The following is a 25,113-nucleotide window of genomic DNA, read 5'->3' on the forward strand; positions in this document are numbered from 1 at the left end:
CAGGATCTCATAGTTCATGAGTTCAAGCCCTGTCTCGGGATCTATGCTGATAGCTCAGAGCCTGGATCCTGCTTTAGATTCTGTGTCTCCTTCTCTCTTCCTCTTCCCCACTCGTGCTTTGTTTCTCACTTTATCAAAAATACATAAACATAAAAAAAAAAACTTTAAAAAAAAGAGTGAAAATAGCATCAGACCTACTTATTTATTTATTTATTTTTGAGAGAGACAGAAACAAAGTGTGAGCGGGGGAGGGGCAGAGAGAGAGGGAGTCACAGAATCTAAAGCAGGCTCCAGGCTCCAAGCTGTCAGGGCTTAAACTCATGAACCTCATGAACCGTTAGATCATGACCTGAGCCCAAGTTGGACACTTAGCTGACAGAGCCACCCAGGCGTCCCAATATCAGACCCTACTTAAAGAATTTTGAGGCTGCTGGTGTCCTAAGCAGAGAAGTTGTCATAGAATGAAAGGGGTGATTTAATTGGCATAGAAAAGTGGGGGAAGGGAACAAAAACATAGTTTCAATAAGTTTATCTGTGAAGGGAAAGGACAAAATAGGATAATGGCTTCATGAGATAAAGAGCAGAAGAAAAACATTTTGGAGAGGCATGATATGACTCAGTTTCTCATTGAGTTGTAGCATTCTTATTATTATCAATAAAAACATACGCTCATGAATTGCTTGAAAACTTGTATTTATTTTTCACATCCAGTCAACAAGAGAACAAAATGCCTCAGAATGAGAATTCACACTTTGAGTGAGATACAAATGTTTAGTTATTCTATTTTAGTGATTTTTGTGCATTTATAAAATAAATACCTGGTCTGTTATACTTGGAAAGGTGATATTGGCGTTAACTGACTGTTGGGAGTGTAGACTGTTTGCACATATCTAAGCAAGAACATGCCGTGATGTGCCTATATCTGTAAGGTATTGTACTGCCATTAGGACAGTCAAGAAAAATTTCCCGGAATTCGTACTTATCTTCTTGGCAGCAAAGACATGAATTTGCCAGCTGAAAGATATGATAATTGTACCTAAAGGAAAAGAATATTCAGCAATAAATATTTTTGGGATATCTTCTGAAACAAATTGACATCAATGCTCAAATTATAATTGTCTAAGCGATTTAGCAATCCTTCCAACCAATTATTCTTTACCTATACTTTGCATTTCCCCCTCACCATGAACTTCTGATGTGGATCAGTGATAATTGGTATGTAAGACAAAAGAAATCCAAAATGGAAATTTATAATCTTATAATTAGAATGTTATGGTGAAAAAATATAAACATATTTTTAAATATACAACTTCATACCAAATTATTATTTTCTATATATTAATCTACACATGAAAGTGTTCATGAAGGAAAAACAATATATATTATGTCTAAAATGCAAGTGACAGTTTAAAAACACATTTTTAAGCAAGACTATCTGCTTAAGTACTATCAGTAATTACTGTGTGAAAATAAATACATTTGCTATGAATGTATTAGGTTTGATTTATTTAGAAGGCTACTTTAAAACCATTCATTACTGTTGAAAATGTTTATTTTACTTCTAAGATCTTAATGTCTTAGATATTTGTTTCATCAGGTTTTGATCATTAGCTCTCACGTAAAAAATGTTCCATGTAATTTTTAAAACTTAATTTCCTCCACAATGTTACAAAATTAATGCACAGTACACATTCAAAGAAACACTCACTTGACAGTGTTCTTACATTCCCCTACACATCTTGCCATCTCAAGTTTTTTCTGGCAACCACGGTACTTAACAGTCACATTCACAAGTGAAGATCTACAATTAGTATTACCTAAAACAAAATGAAAACAGAACCAGAAATGAGGTTTAACATTAGCCATTGCTAAGTCTCTGTTTTCTGAACCTTTAGTGGAGAATCATAACAAAAAATACTTCATAGTGTTGTTGAAGGGATTAACTACTTCAGCACCCAACACAAGGTACCTGATCAGTATTCAATAATTATGTTTAATAAATGTTATCTTTTCATTAGTGCTATCATTATTATCATAGGAGAAAGAGGAGGGAGGGAACAAGGAGGAAGGGAGGAGAGAAGGGGGGAAGGGAAGATGGAGCTGAATGGATTGTTTCTGACATCCATTTCTCATTGTTGACCATTCTTATTATCTAATGTATCAGTTTACAACACAACCTGCTTATTAGAGAGCAAACTATATTTTTTTTCATGAGAATCAAATTTCTTCCTTGTAAACACCATTGTTTTTTACTGGGAAGAATGTTTCAACCAACATGAAAAAGTATAATACATAACGGAGACATATCAATTGTTAGTTTCTGCATATAGGTTAGATGACCTGTTATGTTAAAAACACAGGAGACTTTCTATTAATGATCTGACATTTTGTTTTAAAGAAACACTAAATTTTTGTCAACTGTTGACATTCCCTCTACATGTGGAACCTAATGTTACTTACATGTATAGCAACATTTGTTTGAATCATAGACTCTGTCTTCCTATAGGGGAAGAGAAATAGAAAAAAGACTTAAAAACGTAAGTATTATTTTATAAATAATATAACATTACTGAACTTACTGAAATTACAAAGGGGAAAATGGAACAGATAAATATGCTGATCTCAGATCCAGGAAGCATGGATGAGGGAGCATAATAATAAAAATGAGTCTGAATATTTACACTAAAAATTTTCAACCATAGGGAGAAAGGGAAAAAAATATCTAAAATGAAGTCTTCTTTAAAATAACATGCAAGAAAGTAAAAAAATAATCTTCCCTTATATTAATTGAAAAATACTTTAATACTGATATTACTACTAGACACTAGACTAGTTTGAACTGGTGAGCATTTATTATTAACGAATTTAATTAAGACTTAAGCTTAAAACTTAGCATTTACTAATACAAAATCCTCACCATATGGTGGGGGACAGTAAAAATGAAGACTGTGGCATAAAGAAAGATCTGAAAAGTACACTTAAATGTGATTTTATGAAAACTTTGTATTTTTATAAGAAATGATTAACCCGAATCCATGAGTCTTAAAAAAAAAACAAGGTTGGTGTGTTTTGGGTTTTTTTTTGTTTTTTTTGTTTTTTTTTGGGTTTGTTTAAAAGTAGCAAAATGCTTTCTAAAGTAACATACTTCTTCTAGAATAGCACTAGATTAAGCTTCACGGAGACTGCAAATATAACTTTGATATGAAAAATATACTTGGCAATAAAAGGTGTGAAACAGATCTGGAATGGAATCCATAAGAAATTTATGTCTGTTGGCCAGACAGACTTTTCCAAATGAGAAAGAAGACAGATTGTGTTTATATTTAACATAAGAAGTGGATGTTGTTGATCATTACTTAAGAAGATAACTTACTTCTGCACACCAGGTCTGCTTTGGGCAGTCCTGGACCACTGCGATGAAACCAGTGCTATGGCAGGAGTAGGAGATGCATGGATTGCTGGGGTCATCAAATGAAGCACCAATCTGGGAGGCAGAGAGGAAGAAAGAAGAAAGGAATTATTCATCTTGATTTCTTGTTGAGGTTGAAAATAAAAATCTGTAAAAAAAAAAAAAAATTCAAATTCAGATTGTTAAGTGAATTTCCAGAAGTACCTTCAGTCACTAACTAATATTTAAGAAAAGTGAGTTAAAAGCTGCCTACTTCCATGAATAAATCAATATGCCTCCTTGAGAGCACAGACTGTGAGTCAAGATTCTGAACCCTCAAGTGAAAATTCACATATTCTATTCACCTACTCAGTCACTGTATTATATTTTAAAAATATTTTCAAGAAAGGTTGTATTATGATAACAGGAAATCAACCAATTGTTATGCTCTAAATTTGAGGGAAAAGAAGTAATCTAAGTAGAAAAATTGGCACAAAATAGTTTTATCAGATTACTACAAATGATAAATGATAACAAATGATATATCCCACAAGACATCCTACCTCTACTTCTGCTTGTATACTTGTAAAGTTCTCTGGATTGCTTTAAAAATAATTTATGTTCGAAATTCAAATGCCAGTTTGGGAAATTGTATTTATTTCAAACTGCAAAATGAACTTTCTGATAAACTGGAATTTTATTATTTCAACTATTTTACATACAAATGGTTAGAGGTAAAACTTTTCCTTTGTTCTTTAAACATCATCATATTTTATGTTTAAAAACTTGCATAGATTCTATGGGGTGCCTAGGTGGCTCAGTTGGTTAAGCATGTGAATCTTGATCTCAACTCAGGTCACGATCTCATGGTTTGTGAGTTCAAGCCCTGCATTGGGCTCTGAGCTGACAGCCCGGAGCCTGTTTGTGATTCTGTCTCTCCCTCTTTCTGCCCCTCTTCCACGCCACTCTACTCTCTCTCTCTCTCTCTCTCTCTCTCTCTCTCAAAATAAAAATAAAACGGGGTGCCTGGGTGTCTCAGTCTGTTAAGCATCCAATCTTGATTTGGGCTCTGGTCATGATCTCATGGTTCATGAGCTCGAGCCTCATATCGGGCTCCATGCTGATGCCATAGAACCTGTTTGGTATTCTCTCTCTCTGCCCCTCCCTCCTCACACTGTCTCTCTTTCAAACCAAATAAATAAACATTTAAAATAAATAAATAAACTAAGAAAAAAACTAGAATAGATTCTCAAATCACATTACCTTTGGAAACCAAAAATTAAGAAACCAAGACAGAAATGTGAACATGATAAATAAGTTAAAACACTCATCAGCTCTGTTTTATATATTTCTTAACATACCACATAGATTTTATGCTAGACTCTTAATATTTAGTATCACCAGCTCAAAAGGATTATCAATTTGAGAACCATGTGGGTTTTATGGCTTCCTGGTACCTTTTTTAAAAAGTTAAATTACTTTCCAAAATGCCAAATCACTTGTCAAAATCTAGCCCTGAATATGTGTTGTTATATTCACATAATGGGGTTCCGGTCTTTTGGGGTTTTTCATTTGATCTCTGACAGGTTGGCCATCTGATATTTCTGGCTATAATTACAGTTTAACTCTGTTCATTGATTTGAATGTCACAGAGTGTGCCTTCTCCATCTGGTCAGACCCCTGGGAAATTTTATTCAGAAGTTAGGTAGTTAATGATCAAGTACATTTTCCTCCTTTGAAGCGAGCCATGCTGAGTGTTATATTTGACGCTCCTTTTGAAGTGAATATGGGGGGAAAAATGAACAGATTCTGCTCCACCATTACCAATGATTTTTTGAAATTATAAACTGAAAAAGCCTACATTTATTCATAATTATATAAATAAAAATATTTTAAAGTAAAAACAGCCTTACCTTATACTCAGTATTGTTAAATAAGCACGTTCTTGGTTCTGAAAAATAAATACATTCTTTTACCCTAAAATAAACATTATAATTCTGTTTTTATTTATAAACCAGAAATTGCATATGGAATCATATTTATCAACCAATTAAAATGTTTCTTCCCACAACACCATCATCTTCCTTTAATAAACTCATTATATTCATAATTATTAATTCTAGGTTTCCCCCACTCCAAAGATAGTGAGTTTTAAGAGATCAAGTATGATTCTGTTTTATTTATCACACTCCTCTAGCATGGAGTTTAACACGTATTAGAAGCTCAATGAATATCTCTTGAATATGTGAATAAGCAAACAACTATTCAATTCAAATAATGTATTGTGAATACACACCACAGTATCCAATTTCACAGCAGGAATCATTAGCTTTGAACTTTACAAGCCTCTCTCCGGTTTTGCATGTGGGTGCAGAAGGGCACTCCTTGGGTTTACAGTCTACAGCCTTTGCATCAGTACAGGTGCATTTGTGGCAATTGGCAGTCCATATATCTCCAGGCTACAGACACAAACCAAGTTCAGCCTTCTATTCAGATACAGGAATGACAGCAATTGGATTAAAGCAGAGACAAAGTGTGTACTTACAGATTTCTCTTCTCCCAGCGGACCATGACAAACTGTTAACATGAGATGATAAAAGGTAATTAAATTTGGCAAAATAGAACCATCTGTTATACATAGATAACCACCAGGTGGCCAATACAGAAAAACAGAATTACGGAGAATTGTATGGTGTCTTCAGGTAGGTAAATCACATCCACCTACTTTGAGCAAACTGTCTCTAATGAGTATAGATATTTCCTACTTTACAATCCCAGCACAGGTTAATTATTAATTTCTGCTGGCAGTGGTCAATAAATCTTATGACTGTTGTTTTACTTACTGTTTTACAGTCTGACTTCTGCTTCCATAACCCTGCAAGTCACCAAGACTTTGTAATTACCAGTCCCTAAGGCCCTTTATCAGTTTTTCAAGTTCCCTACAATTGCTGACATTTTTAACTCTAACCTTCTTGAAAATGTTCTCCTCCCTTCAAATTCAACACTCTGAAATTCCTTTCTTTATTAGCAACTTTTTCTCTTCCTTCTCATTGTCTCTGTCCTTTCCTGGTACTTTTCTTCTATCTCCAGTATCCACTGTAATGTCAAGTGGATGACTCTCAAACTTGTAGCTCCAGTACAGACATATCTTCTAGACTATGGGCCCAGGTTTCCCTTGGCCTAATAAATAGCATTGCAGACCTAATAAATGGCATTATTGAGACCCTCAAACTCAATAAGCACAAAACAGATTATATCATCTTGCCCCTAAAACCAGTTTCTCATCTAAACTGACTTCTTCCTATTGAGAACCAAAGTATTCTTTCAATTATTTGAGCTTAAAACTTAGGAGTCATTTTGATTCCTTCCATTTCATCACTTGGCACCCAATCGACTGCAAAATTCTGTATCTTCATCTTTACTTCATTCCCTTCCTTTCCTGGTTGTACTTGCTACAGTACTACTCCAGGATGTTGTTATCTTTAATCTAGCATATGTGGGCTTTTCCAGGGGTAACTCTGACTCAGATTCCTTCCTGATCCAATCAATTCTCTATACCACCGGTAGAACAGTTTTTCTAATGTCTGGTTTTCACCTCATCTTTGCCTTGGTTAAAAACTCTGGATGGCCCCTAATAGACTTATAAAATAAATACCTAATTTCAGCATTCTAGCTTCTGAGGTCTGCCACAATGTGGCTCCAATCTATCTTCTCAACTTAGTCTCATTCTCTCATTTACATGCCCTGGACTAGCCTACATGTTTCTCTCAAATTCCAATTCTGTAGTGAAATACCTAAAGGTTCCTCCAAAGTATACAATATATGTAATATATACATGACAGATAATATGTGCTCTCTATATAATACATATTTCAAGTCTTTTTTATTGTGAAATTTATTTTCAGCCTTATATGAAAACTGTTTTTCTTTAAAAAATATCCCTTCTCCCACTATGTCCTAAGATTAGAGAATGATTTTTTTTTTTTGCAAGGGGGGGGTTAACTTCTGTCACTTTCTAAAAAGCACATCACATTGGCTGGAGAACAGTGGGGACTCAAAATCCTCTAAAATTATCGAACTTTGGTTAACTTTAATTTCCCTTACTCCTCAAAAAATCTGGAATTATCTGGTTTAAAAAAAATACTATTTTTTAACCAATTTTTTGATGATAATTTTTTGATGAAGCTATCATATAATTAAATAAAACACTTTATTTAGTAAGTAAACTCTATTTTGAGTAAGTAACAAGAGGTATTTGTTTGGTTTGGCTGCATTAGTCTGTGGATGAGAAAACAGACTACCATTTGCTATGTATTTGGTGAATAAAAGCTAAATTCCTCCATTTCCAGTTTTCCTATTCTGAAACATTTCCACAGCTAGCAACTTTCAGAGGCATGACCTCTGATATTTGATTTACAAGAAGAACCATTAATGTAGAATGGTTGATTTTCAAGTAGAAGTATTCTTGTTTTTTTAAGTTTGTTTATTTATTTTGAGAGAGAGCGAATGCATGCAGGAGAGGGGCAGAGAGAGGGAGAGAGAATCCCAAACAGGTTCCACACTGTCAGTGCAGAGCCCAATGCAGGGCTTGAACTCACGAACCATGAGATCATTGCCCAAGCTGAAGTCAAAGGCTTTACTGACTAAGCCATTCAGGTGCCCCTTGAGTGGAAGTATTCTTACCTGGAAGTGGTGGAAGTGATGCTAGACATCCTGTGTGAAAACAGGCACCTCATGTTAGCTTCTAAAGTTATTGAAATTGTTTCGGGGTAAAATAGTTATCTAATAACTGAAAATAATTGGCTACATTGCTAGTCTTACAGACTTATTTCTATCTACCTTCCTGTGGGGAATAAGTTTAGGAATTCCCTGAGCCTGCACTGATGGGTTAACAAGGCATAAAGAATTACAAAGCCATAGGATGCTAGCTCACACCCAAGTTTGGGTAAACAAGATTAGGTAAATAGGTATAGAGAGGGCAGGGCAGAGGCCCCAATATAGAACAAAGGTATATGAGGTAAACAAGATTAGGTATTCAGGGTGGAAACACCCCCAATTTAGTACTATAGCAGAAAGCTGCTTTCACAGGAAGGAAGGAACAAATTAGGTAAACAGGTAAATAGGGCAAAGGGGAAGTTGCCCAGAGCGGGACTAATTAACAAAAGAAAGGTTGACCCTGAGGTTGAGTGCTCTGTCTTTCTTGTCCCCTAGACCAGTTTAGTTAAACAGAGGTGGTGCCTCACCTCTGCTGTAAACAACCTTCTGCCTGACCTCCTGGCACCAGGATTTTGTTTTGTATTAACCCAAACCCCTAACCCCGCATATTTTCAAAACCCCCTTTCCCTCATGTCCATGAGTTAATGTTGACAGTTTCATTATCCCTTTGTGCATGTCCATCACCATGTTTGTAAGCCTTCCGATCCTAATGAAAATAGATGAAGGACCCTTAATTGGGGCTCTTGTCTCCCGGACATTAGTCATCTCCCACATTTTAATCCTGTGTCCCATTTTCTTGCTAGACAAGAAAGAACTCAAGACCCAGAGTCTATGACACTTTCCTTTTCTGCTCCTCATGGCATTTCAAATTCCACCTTAGAGAAAAATCCCTTTGGACTTCAAATTTGAATGGGAGGGAATATGGGAGCCTAAAGGAGAAATGAGAAAATATCAAGGTAAACTACTCCTTGATTGTTTTTGGCAAACACCTCCTATTAAGAGGACAGTAAATATGCATTCAGAAAGGAAAAGGATAATTCAGGTATAGGAAAAGGTGTTATTAGTAATCTAGTTTTAATCCTTTAAGAACTTTTATCCTCTTTTTAACTTCCTGAAATATTTCAATCTTATTCCATCTCCACCTGCACCAGATGGCGTAAGCTGGCCATATGTTTCTTTTTAAGTCTTCACATATCACATATTTTGGTCAACCCAACAATTCACTCAAAAAGTTCAAATTGTATTTCCAAACTTCTAAAAAATCAAATTAATATTTTAATTCTACCCACCAAGCAAGAGGCCAGCCTAGAATATTTGAAAGAACTTAAAATTGTTACATGTTGAGGTAAAGGGGCCACAACAACCAATAGGGGCAGAAGAAACAGAAAGGAAATTAGTTAAAGATGTGGGAGCTTGGGGATCAAATGTCTCTTTTAACTGAGGGAGGCTAAACTAATCCCCAGTTATAAATGCTTAACAGATTAGCAGAAAACAGCAACCAGAGAAAGAAATGTCCTATTAGAGATAAATACAGCAGAAAATCTTCCCTGATCAGAATTCCAAGGGTTCATTGAAGACATTTGTAAGAGGAGCCATAAAGAAAAATCTCCTAATCTCCACATTGCTGTCAGAGTCAATTCTCTAAAACATCTTTCTGATCATCTCATTCTCTTGACAAAATCCTTAAGGGGATCCCATTTAGTATATGGATAAAGTCTCATTTAAATTTAGAAATAAGGTTTTTCTTGAACTTGCTTCTACTTTCCAATCTCATTTATCCCCTGAACCTCATGCATTCATGACCGATACCTGGCTGATTCCTGAACTCATTCATGATATCACATGTCTCCGTCTTCTCATGGCTGGTTGGCAGGAATTCCCTCTTCACCCCAGCCAATATTAAACTCAGTCATCTCCTTTCTGATGCCTTCACTCAACATTACCAACTAATAAGCAGAAATTAATATTCTATTCTCACTATACAACTGGGACCATAATGATTATACATGTTTGGGGGCTAGCTTTAAATATACTGTAATGATAGTATCTGTGCCCATCATAATCTACCTACAAATACACAAAAGTAATAAAACAGCAATGACTTTATTTTATCGATATTTTTGCTATTAGCTTCTGCTACAAGTCTAGCATATATAAAGAAATATTAGTTAGATAAGTAAAGAAATTGGGATTTGCCCCATACTGACCTGTTTTATTTTCAGTTTCTTGGTCTCTTGTTGTGACTAGAGTGGTTTCTAAAGAGAAATAAACTAATGGTATTGTCATTTTATTTATTAGGATAACACGTATGCATATCAAGTCTCTCTCTCTGTGTATATGCACAAATGACAGTGCAAAGTCATGCTCAAAGGAAGCTTTGTGTGAAATAAACAAGTCATTCCAGCACAGTTGGGTCATTTCATTTTACCTGGGTAGGATACTTTGGGTCTTGTGATTTTAGTTGACATGGAGGTGGAGCCTGCAAAAGGAAATACAAAAAAATTTCAAGAATAGCACATTTCATAATCCCATTCCCAGAGATTTCAAACTCCATAATTAAGTCTTCAGATGAGGAATTTTGGTGAAAGCCTAAACAATACTGATCATTGAGGAATTTGTACTGCCAGCAGTACAAATTTTTGCTATTTGTACCTGTTTGCTATTAGGTACAAATTTTTGCTATTTGTACCTGTTTGCATTCTAGTTCCAGAGGTTTCCTTGACTCCAATGGAAGCAGTGGCTGCTAAGGGAGTTACAAAAGCAGTAAGTATAGGGGACTGGAGAAGCTAGACTTTGTCTTCAGATAAGCTGGTCTGTCTTCTGAGATGTCACCAAGAAAAGTTCATTTATTATTATTTTACTTACCTGTGGTAGAATTTCCAGGAGCAGTGGTTGTTTCAAATACTTCCCTGGAGGTACCTAAAATAAAGACAGGAAGAACAATGCACTTTTTCTTGTCTCAGAAGAAAATGTCCTAAGACATGTCTACATGAGACAAGAGTTTTGAGCACCTAGCATGTACCAATGCATCTACTAATGCTAGGACATCCTCCTGCAATTGAAACATAAGAGGCCCCTATCTTAGAAACTCCTTGATCACAGAAATGAATTGAATATTTTCCCATGACCCAGGTAAATTTCACACTTATAGGTCTCCTTCTCTAAATGATAGAAATTTTTTTCACATCTAATTCTTTTACTTCCTATAACTTTGTTTCCTGGTTCTCTTCTATTAGTTTTTGGGACAGTGAAGTTATGAGAGTAAAAAAAAAAAAAAAAATGAGAAAACATCTGTGTTGATCAAGATGGCCTAAACATTTCCCTCAGCTTGACTAAATTTATAGACGTATCTTCTTGATTAAAGGGCCCTGGACTCTCTTTTCTTAGAGCATTTACTTTAGAAAACTTGTGGCTATAAATTCTTTCTCTGTCCTCTTGAGATACAAATCTTTCCCTAGTCTCTGGACAGTTTTACAACCCAAGAATGTCTTCCCCAAAGACCTTGGAGCCACCTCTTTGAAATATAATCACTGAGAATAACAGTAACCCTATCTCTTTGTCTCTGTGGGAAGTTGGAGCCTAACTTTATTCTATAAGCACCAATTAGCAAACTTAGGTGGCTTAATCGTATAGACCAGCCTCCCCTCCAGTACTTTTCCCACTAGCTCACCCCAGCCCTTAAAATATCCCCTGGATTTTATTTCAGAAAAGAGGAGGTAAAACTTCACTGCTATTGCAATGGGCTTTACAATAATTACAATAATCTTAAATAAAGTCTTCATTGCCATTTAAATTCCATCTGGTGCAATTTTTCTTTTCGAGTTCAAGTCTGGCATTCATTCATAGAGATAAATATTGGTTATCTGAAACACTTAGGTGTGAAAGAGAAGAATGTCAAGGATATAAACTTCATTTGAAGTCATTTCCATTACCTTGGGTGGGACTTTCTGGGACACCAGTAATTCTACTTGATGCCACACTAGTACCTACAAAGGAAAATGAAAAACATTTCATATCAGACACACCTCCTATGGCCATCCCCAAAAATTAAGTGAGAAGAGAAAGTAAGCCGGGTGAAAGTCTGGGTCAATACTGCATCCAGCCCATAGATTCCCCTTGTGAATTACAAAACACACCCTTTTTGGGCAGATGTGGCCTCATAGATTTATGCCTTTTTAGAGGAATGTTGGCTGGATTTCAGCATCTATTCCTCCTTTTAGCATTGTGTCCTGTGTACCTACCTACACAAACTTACCTGGGTGCTCTGGTCTGAGTCCAGAAACTCAGAGCAAGAAGATAACAATGGCTGAAAAAAGTACATTCCTAATGAGATTCTGCCCCATTTCCTGGCCCTTTATTTTTACTCTCAACATTCCCCTACACCGAAGTGAAGCTTTAGGAGTCTTTAATGAGAATTCAATAGATTTGAATCACTGACTCTTACTTATTTACATTCCAACTCAAGTGGTAGCCCCTAAGAGAGGCAAACAAGAATGAGGTCAGGACTGCTCTGTTGATGTTGCAACAGTTAATTCTAGAGAAAGGATTTTTTTTTTTAACTTAGATACTCTGCCACTTACTAAATATTTACTAACCTGTATTGGAGCTTCCAGGAATAACTGTTGTGCCAGAGGCTACCCCAGTGGTACCTGCAATAAGAAGGAAGGATGAGCCTCAAAAACCCTTTCTCACCCTAAGAAAAGTGTAATATTGGCAAGTGCTCCTATTTCTCTGAAGCAACAGAAAACAATTTAAAACAATTTTTCTTGTATCATGTGTTAAACCTGACATGTTTTCCAATGCACTTTCTCATGATTGAAATGTTCAAAGAAAATATGAGGAAAAGCTACAATCGTGTCAAAAATCTTATTTCTCTATATCCAGAATCATCTAGAATCTTATCAGTAAAGGAGAGAATGTCTGTCTTATATTCACATGATTTACTTCCAGTGACTTAACTCTTTGACTCTCCAGTGGAAGAAAACCCCAGAAAAACAACTGCATCTATACATATCTTGGCTGGTGGTGACTTTCACTAATTCTGGAGTATTGCCTGGCAAAACAAAGGGGGTAAAGTTTCTTTAAAAAAGGTGTGTCTAGAGAATTACATCTATGGTTATGTTTCCTAGGAAAACTCAGGGAACTAACCTAATTTTACCCTATGAGCTATTATTAAAGGAAAAGGAACCACTTCCAGTGATGTTCATTTTCATTCACAATCTGTGGATAGTGAGCTCAAATGAAAAAAACCATGGAGAATCCAAAATCCAGTAAAATTCACCTGATGAAATTCTTGCTTCCATAGTTCCAACACCTTCTTTAAAAGTTGTGGTTTCTGTAAGAGCAAAGAAGAAAAAATTGAGAAGATTAAGAATTTGAAAATACGAGAATATACGGCAGTGTGCAATTTTGTCCATAGGCCCTTAAAGGGGAATTCCTTTTATTTCCTGATTTACCTGCTTGGAAACTTCCAGGTGATGATATATTTACAGAGCCTGTCCCAGTGGTAGCTGGGATGTGAGAGAGAAGAAAGAGACAGTAATGTGAGCACTGTCTTTCTTATTGGATGGGGATGATCATTTAGGAAAAATTCATGTGTTTCTGTGAAACAACATATTCCTTCTCCAGGATTCCTTGCCCGCAAAAGTAAAATAAACATTTTTTCTTGCTCTGTTTTATCCCCTATGGTAAACTCCATTCTTCTATGATCCCTGTTTTCTGGAATTAGTATCATGGAGATAGGTGCCTTCCCCATTTCGCCTTTTTCACTTCCCCATGCTTACCTATTTTTCTTCCAGTAGACTGGCTCCCTGGAATTAGGTTGGTGACTCCTGAAGCTTAAAAAATGAAAAGAATTAAGAATCTTGACATTTTGATTATTTCAATACAGTTCTCCCTTCCTATTTCAAAGTTTTATATCTATTAGGTCAGGCCCTCTGAAAAATGAATCTTACTAAAAATTACACATGTTGTCTGAAAATTCTGTTTGCTCCTGTTTGATCTGGGATTCTGAATCCCCAGATTAGAAGCAGAACAGTCTCCTGAGTCATATCCCAGGACTCCAGCACTCTGTCTTATAGACTTGACTTAATCCATACTGGCTGAGCCCAAACTATCCCCTTTTCCAGGCTCCTCTGCCTTTACAAAGCCCTTTTTTTTGTAACACCTTTTAAATTTACTTCGAATATGTGTTTTTGTTTTAACTTTTTAAATTTGAGTATAGTTGACTCAGTTTCATTAGTCTCATGTGTACAACAGGGATTCAACATCATGCTGTGCTCACCACCAGTGTTGCTACGATCCATCACCATACAACACTGTCACGATACCATTAACTATATTCCATATGCCGTCCCTTTTATCCTCATGACATATTCACTCCATAGCCGGAAGCTTGTTATCTCTCACTCCCCTTCCCGCGTCTTTGCCCACCCTTTGAAGCCAAGGTATCATGTTTTACCTTCTTGGTCTTCTGACTATGTGTGTTTACCCTAAATAAACTCACCAGCATCCACCACTTAAATATCATTTGTAAGCAATCGGCTGACAAATGTGCATCTTCAATGTAGGCCTCTCTTCTGTACTCTAGTTGCACTTAACAGTTCTCCTGAGCATACTACTGAATACCTCAGAGCATTTTATTTTATTTTGTTTAATTTTATTTACTTGTTTGTTTATTTAAATATGGAATGCTTCTTGAATTTGCGTATCATTCTTGCGCAAGGGCCATGCTAATCTTCTCTGTATCGTTCCAATTTTAGTATATGTGCTGCTGACGCGAACACCTCAGAGCATTTTAAATTCAAACTGCCCAAATTTGTCCTCACTATATCGTCTATCAGTTATCCATTTTTTTTCCTCCTCCAGTATATTCCCAAATTTGGGGATGGCACTTCCATCCGTCTACCTAAGCATCCAAACTATGAGCTAGATTCACCCAAAACATCCTTCTCTCCTTCAGCTCTCCATCACATCATAATAAATGCCAACTTGCCGGGGCGCCTGGGTGGCGCAGTCGGTTAAGCGTCCGACTTCAGCCAGGTCATGATCTCGCGGTCTGTGAGTTCGAGCCCCGCGTCAGGCTCTGGGCTGATGGCTCGGAGCCTGGAGCCTGTTTCCGATTCTGTGTCTCCCTCTCTCTCTGCCCCTCCCCCGTTCATGCTCTGTCTCTCTCTGTCCCAAAAATAAATAAAAAACGTTGAAAAAAAAATTTAAAAAAAAAATAAAAATAAAAATAAATGCCAACTTGCCAACATATTGCACGTTCTTTGTGACCTCCATTTTCCAACATGATTGCCTCTGTAATCTCTCTGTAATCATGTCTTACCTCCAACAGTCTCAAACTGGATGACATACCTCCAACACTTGCTTTCTTACTCCCCTTTAAATCATGCCTAACTTATGCCTAGTTAATCTTCCAAAAAAGTAAATCTATGCATGACAGTCAATCTATCCAAAAACCTTTCAATTTCTCCTTATTGTCAATGGAATCACAATTTAATTTTTTTCATAACTGAATCCTATAATATTATGGAATACAAAACTGATGGGTGATCTCCTTTTTTTCCCCCTTTTCAGGACATTTCTGTCACAACTTTGACAACCAGAAATTTTGACAAACCTCCCAACATCTGCTCTTGCGATGGTTTCCCAGTATCTCAGTTGTATTCCACAAGTTTGGATTATTATAATTTCTTATTTTATACTCCCATGCTTTTTAATAAATGTTTCTTTCCTTGATCATTTTCATTGAGTAGACAAAAAATATTAATGTGAGATTTTGAAAAATGCCCTAAATTTATTTTAGTCATCTTAATTTACTTGGGTTGGAAACTTTTGAGTAACCTGTGATTTCACCTATGACCATAGTACCTATAAAGACAAGTAGGAAAATATTTTACCAAAAAGACTCCTGTTTTCATTAAGAAATGTACCACTAAGAAACTACGTCCTAATAAATGTGCATATGATGAAGTCTGTAGTCCAGGAGATTCTAGTACATTAAGATCACAACCCCAATTATCTCATAAGTCTTCAAATTAAAAGTTTTATCATCTCCTGTCACTACCAATATCCTATGAGTAATCAGTGAAATCTCAACAATTCTGCAATGCCATGACTGACCTGTTTGAATTACATGCCCAGTGGTGTCACGGCTTAGTCCCAGAGTTGTAGCCCCTGTGAATAAACAAAAATTTAAGGTGATTTTAAACAATTTTGAAATCTGGAAAAAAGTTGTATGTTATGAAATTAGAAGACATACTCTCAAAGAAGATGGCTTTTGACTGAGATACTAATAAAGAGTATTAGTCTCTTTGTAACTTTGACTAACTCATGTTGGCATTTCCAGAAATAAGTGTGGTGAAAGACAATCCTGGCGGAATTTGAAATGGACATGAAAATGAGATTTAAAAGAATGAGAAAGATACTGTGAAATTGAGAGAGAGAGAGAGAGAGAGAGAGGAGAGAGAGAGAGAGAGAGAGAGAGAGAGAGACCATAGTAATACTTTTTATGCCCTTAAAATATCATGGACAAGATAAATTCACATGTTTCTAATAAGCAATAAAGGGGCTTCATTATGCACAGACAAGCAAACACCATGCTCTCCCACAGACTCTTTCATTTCTCCAAACCAATATATGGTAAAGTTTCATTCTGGAGCCCTTTGTTCTCTGTGGTTTAATGCTTTTTGTAATAGCGTTTTTCCTCTGCTCATTTGTTTTCCCTCCTGTGACTTGGCTTCCTGATGTTTCAGTGGGGATTCAGGTGTGTGAAGGAGCATGTAAATTTTTTTTAATTTGTTGAGACCTTAGTTATGAGGAAAACCTGAGAAGAAAGGGTTTTATGTGCAAGATAAGTCTAAGACTGATGAATTAAATCCTACTAACCAGGACTAGAATTTTCTGGACCCCTGGAAACTTCAGCTGACTCTGAAGCAGTATCTGCTAAGGCAAGATGGATAAAGAATTGAGAGTGATATATCATTCTTAGCTTCATAAAATATAAAAGGCTGGTGTATAGAGAAAATCAATCTGAAGAACAAAATCCCACGTCGGATTGACCTAACATATGGTCTCTTCAAATGGAATACAAAACCCTATCTTAGCTGGTCTGCTCACTCATTCATCATCTAACACAAACTTAAACATAAAACTGTTGAGAACACAAAAGGTTGAAAGCAAACCACTCACTAGTGGCCATTCCAAATACAGTGGTAGCTTCAAATTCTGTAGAAGTTGTAGCCTCTGAGAGGAAATAGGAGAAAGCAATATGAAATGCAGAAATGTGGCTAAAGTTCATAGAAGCAGGTTTCCTCAACTTTTTCACAACTTACTTGTGTTGGAACTCCCAAGTGCGATGGTTGTACCTGTGGTTATCCCAGTGGTAACTGAGAGCACAAAAGGAGATAATCAATGTATTAATTCATTTTTACTTAAAATTAGGATTTAGTTTAGAAGACATTGATGGGTTCCTCTAATCAACTAAAAGGTTTAGATCAGGAACTTCCTTGTCTTAAGTGATATATCAATAATGGTTTCTATTATACCATTTTATTACAAGTCTACAAAATATAAGACAATTCACATGGGATAAAGAGTTAACATCCTGACAATTTGTACTCAAAGAGAGATTAAGGTAAGGTAGAATAGAATTCCCTCTAAGTTCATTACAGTCACTGTGATTGACTAAGACATAGAGAAAAATATTATTTGACTGCTCATACTCATTTATTTTAATTCCACCCTTGGTGTTTCCATCACCTCCAAAAGAAGTTGTGGTCCCTAAGTGAAAGGAATAAAGGAGAAGGAAAGTAAATTCAGAAGGATCATATAAATGAGAAATGGTGGTTTCCCAGGGAATGGTAGGGAAAGTGTGTGATTGGGAGGAGATGTTGAAGCAGGAGGCAGGGGAGTGAGTTTTCCATTACTGAAGCTCGTCACATTCCCTGTTAGGTTATTGATTTACCTGTGTTGGAACTTCCAGATGCTGTTGTGCCAGTGATTACACCTGTAGTGCCTGCAGTAGAAAAGAGAAAGACAGAATCCAAATGGTGATGCATTTACGTTTCTGAGAAGAGCATGGCCAACCAGACTGTCTGTGACTGGAAAGCAGCAGATCTTTTTTGAGCTATCCTGTCAAGATGAAGTTCATTCTCTATTTTTAAATTCAGGGCCACAATAAACATGTTGGCTTACGTTCCAACTTTGATGACTAGCTTCCCTAGGATTAAATATCAGGAGTCTCCAGGCTTTTCCAAAGCTTACCTGTTTTACTTCCAGGGCTTGGTGTCTCAGATGCACCAGCGGTAGCTCCTGATGACAAGAATAGAAACAATATTTGTGTAAATGTATTTATTTGTATTCAATGAAATAACATCTGAAATTCAAAATTTGCTACACCTAAACTTCCAGTTATTTCTGTCATCTTTGCTTCCCTAAATAGAACTACATGGACATACTGCCTCCAACTGATACTGGGGTAATATCTTCAATATCAAAAAGGGACCTTTCTGAACTCCCCTTATGGTAATAAGAATTACCATATAAGGTTTGCCCCCAGAAGAAATGAAATCATTTTCATAAATATAAACTTCCTCTAACAAATGTCCCCAAGAAAAGGCAAAGACAGAATAAATCATCAGGAACTCAAGAATTGCCAAATCCTGGGGCACCCGGGTGGTTCAGTGGGTTAAGCATCTGGCTCTTGATTTTGGCTCAGGTTCTGATATCAAGGTAGTGAGATTGAGCCCCGTGTTGGGCTCAACATGGAGCATGGAGCTTGCCTGGGATTCTCTCCTCCCTCCCTTCTCTCTCTCTCTCTGACCCTCCCCCACTCACGCCCATGCTTTCTCACTCACACTCTCTCTCTGTCTCAAAATAAATAAATATATTTTTAAAAAGGAGTTACCAATTCCACTTTCACTGGTTATACTTCCTTGTAATGGAAGTTGTAGCTTCTGACAGTGAAAAGAAAGTAGTGATGGCTAATGGAAAGTCATAAAAAAGAATCACATGCTATTCCTCCAGAGCTAGTCCCAAGAAAGAAATTATAGCACATCCTTCCTCGTTGGCTTACCTGTGTTGGAAATTCTGGGTGAGATGGTACTTTCTGGGGTCACTCCAATAGTACCTGAAAGCACAATAGAATGATATGATCATGTGAACTTTACTCCTATAAGAAAAGCATATTATAGAAAAGGGTGGGGAAGCTACACAACTTCTTTATTATGCAAAAAAGATTATTTTTGGCAATAGCTTGTTTCAGAGTTGTTTTGTGCACTTTCTAATGTTTCATTCCCAAAATAGTGGTGGGAGAGCACAATGTGGGATAGTGGTGGAGAGTCTCAAGACAAAGGTATTTTTCCTTTATTTACCTGTTTGAATGCCAGGGACTTGGCTACTGGATCCCCCTAGAAGAAGAAACAACAGGATTGATCACCAATTAAATTTACGTTTGGGTGAAGTACTGATGTTATAGAAATTTTAATGTTCTAGAAATGTTTAGACATGTGACAAAGAAATCTAGTGATATAATGTAGTAGTAATATAGTATCATGATTAAGAGGTTAGACTTCTGAACCAGACTGCCTGAGTTGAAGCCTGTTTGTTTGCTGTATGACTTTGGGCAAGTTGATTCATATCTCTAAGCCATGTTTCCTCATCTGTGAAAATGATTGTACCTCAGTTTGGGGTAAGGTTTAAAATAATAGCAAGAAGGGTGTAGGATAATGCCTGGTACATACTTAGAGCTTGAAACTGTTAATTGTTATCGCTGCGCTTGTATGTGAAAAGTGGCAAGGTTAGGAAGCTTATGAACTCACCTGTATTAATTTCAACTCCTGTGCTTCCACTGCCTCCAGGGAGTGTTGTAGCTTCTAAGACAGAGGAAAGGTAGAAAAAATGTGAGGTGAAGAGGATTTAATGTTTTTTTAAAATATAATTTATTGTCAAATTAGCTTATATAAAACACCCAGTGCTCATCCCAACAAGTGCCCTTCTCAATGCCCATCACCCACTTTCCCCTCTCCCCCACCCTCCATCATCCCTCAGTTCTCTGTATTTAAGAGTCTCTTATGGTTTGCCTCCCTCCCTCTCTATTTGTAACTGTTTTTTTCCCCTTCCCTTCCCCCATGGTCTTCTGTTAAGTTTCTCAAGATCCACATATGAGTGAAAACATATGTTTTCTGTCTTTCTCTGACTGACTTATTTTGAGGATTTAGTGTTCTGAGGCAAGTTAATTATGTACTTTTCTGGGCCACTGTACCATGAGAGATACTTTACTACTAGAAGTTTTCCTGTGGAAGACTCTCTTCAGCTGGCTGGCTCACCTGTATTTGAACTCCCTGGTGCAAGTGTAGTGCCAGAAGATACCCCAGGGGTACCTACAACAAGAAGGGTGGCTTTCCCCCTCATGGAGTTGGGGGTGGGAATTCTGCTTATCTTGTGGGCCTTTTCAACTGGTGATAAATTATTTCTGTTCTCTTATGCATAGTTTTATTCCCAAATCAAATGAAGATAGAAATTCCTCAACAGAGAAGTCCCCTTTTCTGAGATTTAATGGCAGAAAAACAAGGGTTATTCATATTCTGCCTCTTGTTCTTCTGATCCGCTTCCCACCGGAGCCACCTAATGTGCTTCCAGTTCCTTTATTTATGGATACTTCTGTAGTAGCTCCTATGAGAATGAAAATTTTTAAAACTTAAGCATGAAGATAGATAGTTACTGGGATAACCACTGCACATTTCAGTTATTTCTATGCTCAAAGAAGAACATAATGAATAGAGATAAATTTTCTGTGTTTGTTGTGGCCTTCTGTTTACCTGAAATAAAACGCTCTGCCACTATCTTTCCAGCAGCTAATATCATGGTGATACTTAAGATGACAAATAGAAAAAGAAAACTCCCTAGACAATTATCACTTTCACTCTCATATTCAGGGAGGTATATATGGAGGCTGGACCATGAAAATGAAGATATTTCAAAAATCTGCCCCAACTGATTCAAAATCAAGTAAAAAAGGAAAACACTGTTGATCTTAGATGTAAGTTCCTTAAAAGCCCTCCTCAAGAAATTATCCTACTAAGAAACAAAAAAGTAATTTATAATCAACCAAAGTCTCCCCTGCCACACAAACACACCTACACCCACACACACTAATTTCCATCTGTTTCCTAACGGACTCTAGTAGTAGTATGGCTTCTAGAAGAAAAAAAGAAGAAACAGATAAAGGTTGGGTATTTAGGAAGAAAAGAAAATATGGTGCGGTGCTCTTACATGAGAAGATCCATGTGAAAGACATTTTTTCACCTTATTTTTAGGAAAGATGCTTTCTTCCCAGCTTGTTAACCTACCACTATGGGAACTTCCAGGTGCAACAGTTGTACTCGAGGCCACACCAATGGTACCTGAAATAAGAATGTCATGGGATCATCACAGAGAATGTTCTGCATTGAGGCAATCGGAGTATAAAGTAAGTGTATATTTCCAGGGCTGTATCTTCAGTTATATTACACATGGACAACTCCAGGAAGGACCATTCATAGAGACTATTTTGTCCATATGGAAGCTCTATGAACATGCCTTTCTGCTCCTGGATTGAATCGTGTAATTTTTCCCATGTATCAATTATTTCATTCATTCAAAAATATTTATTGAGCCTGTTGAATACTAGAAATTCACCAATAAATAAAATAAATGAAGACTTTTTTTTCCCTTAAGAAGTCTATCTTCTAGTAGGCTTACTTAGCAAATATTACACTATTTTCAACTGGGAACAGAAGAGTTTTTCACCATGTTTACCTGTTTTACTTTTAGCGACTTGATTGATACTCCAGAGGTAGTTCTTAATGGTTGAAAGTAGGAAAAATATTTTGAGTATGTTATCACTTTAATCAACCTCTGAGGCAACCAGTCATTAAGCAACTTAGAGTTTAAAGTTCAAGATAAAAAGTCAAATGGGAGGCAAAAAATTTCTACTTTCATTTTAGTCATCTACTTGCCTGAGATAGAAGCTTTTGGGACAGTGTTGACTCCTGCCGATTCTGCAATAACATCAATCATGTCCAGTGGGTTAATCTTCCAGGAAATTACTACTACCACCACCCTATTCAGAAATCCACACCACATGGCCAGGCACTGGAAAAGGGTTCTCCAGAAACCAGCAGAGGAGTCTGAATCAATAGCACCATTGGCTGGGTGTGCGATGGAGGACATGCCCTTCCTGTATAACAATCTTTCTGATCCAGAGGCAAACTCATGATCGTAATCAATGGCAATGCTAACATCTGGCACTCCTAATTCTCACTGATTTCATCACAGGGTCTCTGATGCTTTCTAAGGAAGCTTTGGCCTCTGGAAACAAAAAATTAGGAAAGTAGAAAGTATGTTTGGGGTGACATATTTCTGCTTGATGTTAGACAAGGAATGATTGCCTCTGAATACATTCACTTACCAACACTGGATCTTCCAGATTTAATAGTTGTGCCAGAGACTACTCCACTGGTACCTAGAATCGCAAAAGGGAAGGGATTGATATGTTATTTCCTTTACATTAAAAGAAAAGCTAAGAAGAAAAATGTTACAAGCTTCTTTTAATTCATAGAAGGCTTATTCTAGGGTTCCTCATATATCTTTTCACAAGAACATTTCTTTCCAAAAGAAAAAAAAAAGCTGTTTCACATTATAATTCTCATTCTGAATATTGGTAAATATCAGGGAGATATTCACATTTTCTCATGCTTACATGTTTGAATGTCAGAGATCTGGCTACCTGGTATGGTAGTCTGGACTCCTGAGGAGGAGAAAAGAGATGGGGGTGGGGAGAGATATTCTGCCTTATATAAACTTAGGGATGATTAGGGTAAACCATTAACACACTGGAATTTTGAGGTTTAGATAAAGACTTCCATAGGTCAGAAATCATTCTGTGTTTATTTCAGCCAATTTAAATTACTAGAAGGAATTCACAAAAAAGGGAAAACTTTCTGGTGCTATTTGCAATACCAATGGAGAAATCCCATCATATCTTCAGACTTAGAGCAATGAAACTCAGTGCTGGAATTTATAGATTTTCAAAAAGATTTTTATCCCTACTATTAAACCTATTTTGACTCACTTGCAATACCCCTAAATTAAATGCAAACTCTCCAAAGGAAAGCCGAGACAGTCCTAAATCTGTTGACCCCCAAATCATGGGCTCTTCATGCTCACCTGTTTGGGCTCCAGTTCCAGTCATTTCTGTGGAAGTTGTGGCCTCTGAAGAAAGAAATAGGAGAATGATGAAATCTGGGAATTTGAAATATTGGGAAAATATATTGTGCTATTTCTTTATTATAACAGCCCTGAAAGCGAGATCATGACATCTGAGATTAAATAAGCGAAATTTCTTCCTTGTTAACCTATCTGTGTTAGAACTTCCAGATGTAATGGTTGTTCCAGACAATTCTCCAGTGGTACCTAAATTGCAAGAAGGTAAACAGAGTAGTAGAGCATTTCACACTCCCAGTTCATCTTAGAATCATTAATGTGGCCCTAAAGCACTGAAGCTCCTTCCTGAAGACTATGAATAAAATTGAAAATGAACAACTTCACAGCATTGTATTTCTCAGGTCAAACTGGGATGGATGTGTTGCTATGGATTTCCCTTTCACTATGTGTTAAAAAGAAGCAGGTCTTTAAATCACCCTTACCTGCCTCACTTCCAGGAACGTATCCACCTGTTGTGCCAGAGGTGCCTAAGGATGGGATTAAGCATGGTTTTAATTTTTATAAGTAGTAACCTTTGATGTAACTTGGAGCATTTTGATAATCAGTTGTCTTTATGAAGCTTTCTAGTGAAAAAGGATAGAAAATAAATAATAAGCATCATGTATACGAGAGAGATGATAGGAAGTGGCAAGCCCTGGGGAGAAGGTAAACTGGGTAAGGAGGATTAGGAGGATTGGGGGTTAGGATATATTCAATATGCACTCATACCTTTCTTCAGAAAAACAAAACAAATCAACAACAACAACAACAAAAAAAAAACACCTCTGTGAGTCAGAACATAGAGGACAGCCTAGGCCTGTAATTCCCAAGCTGAATAACTTGAATATACTCTCATTGGTATACTACAATATTGTTAGAGGAGGTCATTGAAAGGACATGAATGTCAATTGACCTATGAGCTGGACTCTGGAAATGAGAGTATGGGATGTATGTTCTGCCTACATTTCCACAGCTGGAGCCGTTTTCAAGGAAGCAGCCTTGAGAGGGAAATGTGTCATTGAGACCATCTGGATGGTATAGAGTGACTGAACCCACTTAAGATCTCCACATAAGCTTTTAAGATTCTAGTGGTGGGTGCAGAGATCTACTCATCTTGCGGCCACCCAGGACAAGGCTCGGAGGTAAGTTCCCTTATTACACCTGCCACCTACCAATCCAGAGTGGCCTGCTTCTTTCTTCCGTTCTCTCTGCTGTTTGTGTACAGGGCCAGGCTCAGACTTTACCTGGGAAACTCCCTAGTTTTGCAAACCAACAAATAGGGCCACAGGGAAAATGTAGGACCCTTTTTCACATTCCCTCCCATTTCCATGCTTAACCCAAACAGAGAAATAATGAGAGACTTAGGCCTCCACTGAAAAGCTCACTGCCTGGCAGTACTCCTTGGGTGATCTCGCTCCCTCCTGTGAAAGTTGTGGCTTCTAACAGAAGAAAAAGGAAAAAGAAAATGTAAAGGCTAGGGACACATGGGTGGTTCAGTCGGTTAAGCATCAGATTTGGCTCTGGTCATGATATGGTTGGGAGTTCAAGCCCCACCTCGGGCTCTGTGCAGACAGCTCAGAGCCTGGAGCCTGCTTTGGATTCTGTGTCTCCCTCTCTCTGCTCCTCTCACACATGACCTCTTTCCCTCTCTCTCTCTCTCTGTCTCACACACACACACACAAATAAATAAATAAACATTAAAAAAAAAAGTAAAGACTTGGCGTGTGCACAGGACATTCAGGTATAATACCTCCTAGGTATAC

General features: G+C 37.1%; 1 protein-coding gene and 1 non-coding gene across 2 annotated transcripts in view; both read right to left on the minus strand.

Moving 5' to 3' along the window:
• Nucleotides 1-676: 676 nt before the first annotated feature.
• MUC19 (mucin 19, oligomeric) overlaps nt 677-25,113 on the minus strand; it is a 108,571-nt gene continuing 84,134 nt past the window's right edge. Inside the window, exons 56-85 of the mRNA XM_058682238.1 lie at nt 23,794-23,838; nt 23,315-23,359; nt 22,557-22,610; nt 21,457-21,510; nt 19,927-19,980; nt 19,480-19,515; nt 19,182-19,235; nt 18,371-18,418; nt 18,072-18,122; nt 17,440-17,493; nt 17,253-17,350; nt 16,994-17,132; nt 16,229-16,282; nt 13,888-13,941; nt 13,561-13,614; nt 13,386-13,439; nt 12,700-12,753; nt 12,037-12,090; nt 10,970-11,023; nt 10,794-10,844; nt 10,533-10,583; nt 10,312-10,359; nt 8,072-8,101; nt 5,934-5,965; nt 5,685-5,847; nt 5,302-5,339; nt 3,374-3,484; nt 2,461-2,500; nt 1,709-1,817; nt 677-1,036 (exon numbers count right to left, since the gene is read on the minus strand). Of these exons, the coding sequence (XP_058538221.1) occupies nt 853-1,036; nt 1,709-1,817; nt 2,461-2,500; nt 3,374-3,484; nt 5,302-5,339; nt 5,685-5,847; nt 5,934-5,965; nt 8,072-8,101; nt 10,312-10,359; nt 10,533-10,583; nt 10,794-10,844; nt 10,970-11,023; nt 12,037-12,090; nt 12,700-12,753; nt 13,386-13,439; nt 13,561-13,614; nt 13,888-13,941; nt 16,229-16,282; nt 16,994-17,132; nt 17,253-17,350; nt 17,440-17,493; nt 18,072-18,122; nt 18,371-18,418; nt 19,182-19,235; nt 19,480-19,515; nt 19,927-19,980; nt 21,457-21,510; nt 22,557-22,610; nt 23,315-23,359; nt 23,794-23,838 (1,967 nt within the window). The 3' untranslated portion in view covers nt 677-852. The remainder of the gene's footprint in view (nt 1,037-1,708; nt 1,818-2,460; nt 2,501-3,373; nt 3,485-5,301; nt 5,340-5,684; nt 5,848-5,933; nt 5,966-8,071; nt 8,102-10,311; nt 10,360-10,532; nt 10,584-10,793; nt 10,845-10,969; nt 11,024-12,036; nt 12,091-12,699; nt 12,754-13,385; nt 13,440-13,560; nt 13,615-13,887; nt 13,942-16,228; nt 16,283-16,993; nt 17,133-17,252; nt 17,351-17,439; nt 17,494-18,071; nt 18,123-18,370; nt 18,419-19,181; nt 19,236-19,479; nt 19,516-19,926; nt 19,981-21,456; nt 21,511-22,556; nt 22,611-23,314; nt 23,360-23,793; nt 23,839-25,113) is intronic.
• On the minus strand, nt 14,783-14,889 carry LOC131484127 (U6 spliceosomal RNA). Its single transcript, XR_009248038.1, has one exon. It is a non-coding gene; the product is annotated as a U6 spliceosomal RNA (small nuclear RNA).

Source organism: Neofelis nebulosa, chromosome 8 (assembly GCF_028018385.1).
Source record: "Neofelis nebulosa isolate mNeoNeb1 chromosome 8, mNeoNeb1.pri, whole genome shotgun sequence".
Lineage (NCBI taxonomy): Eukaryota > Metazoa > Chordata > Mammalia > Carnivora > Felidae > Neofelis > Neofelis nebulosa.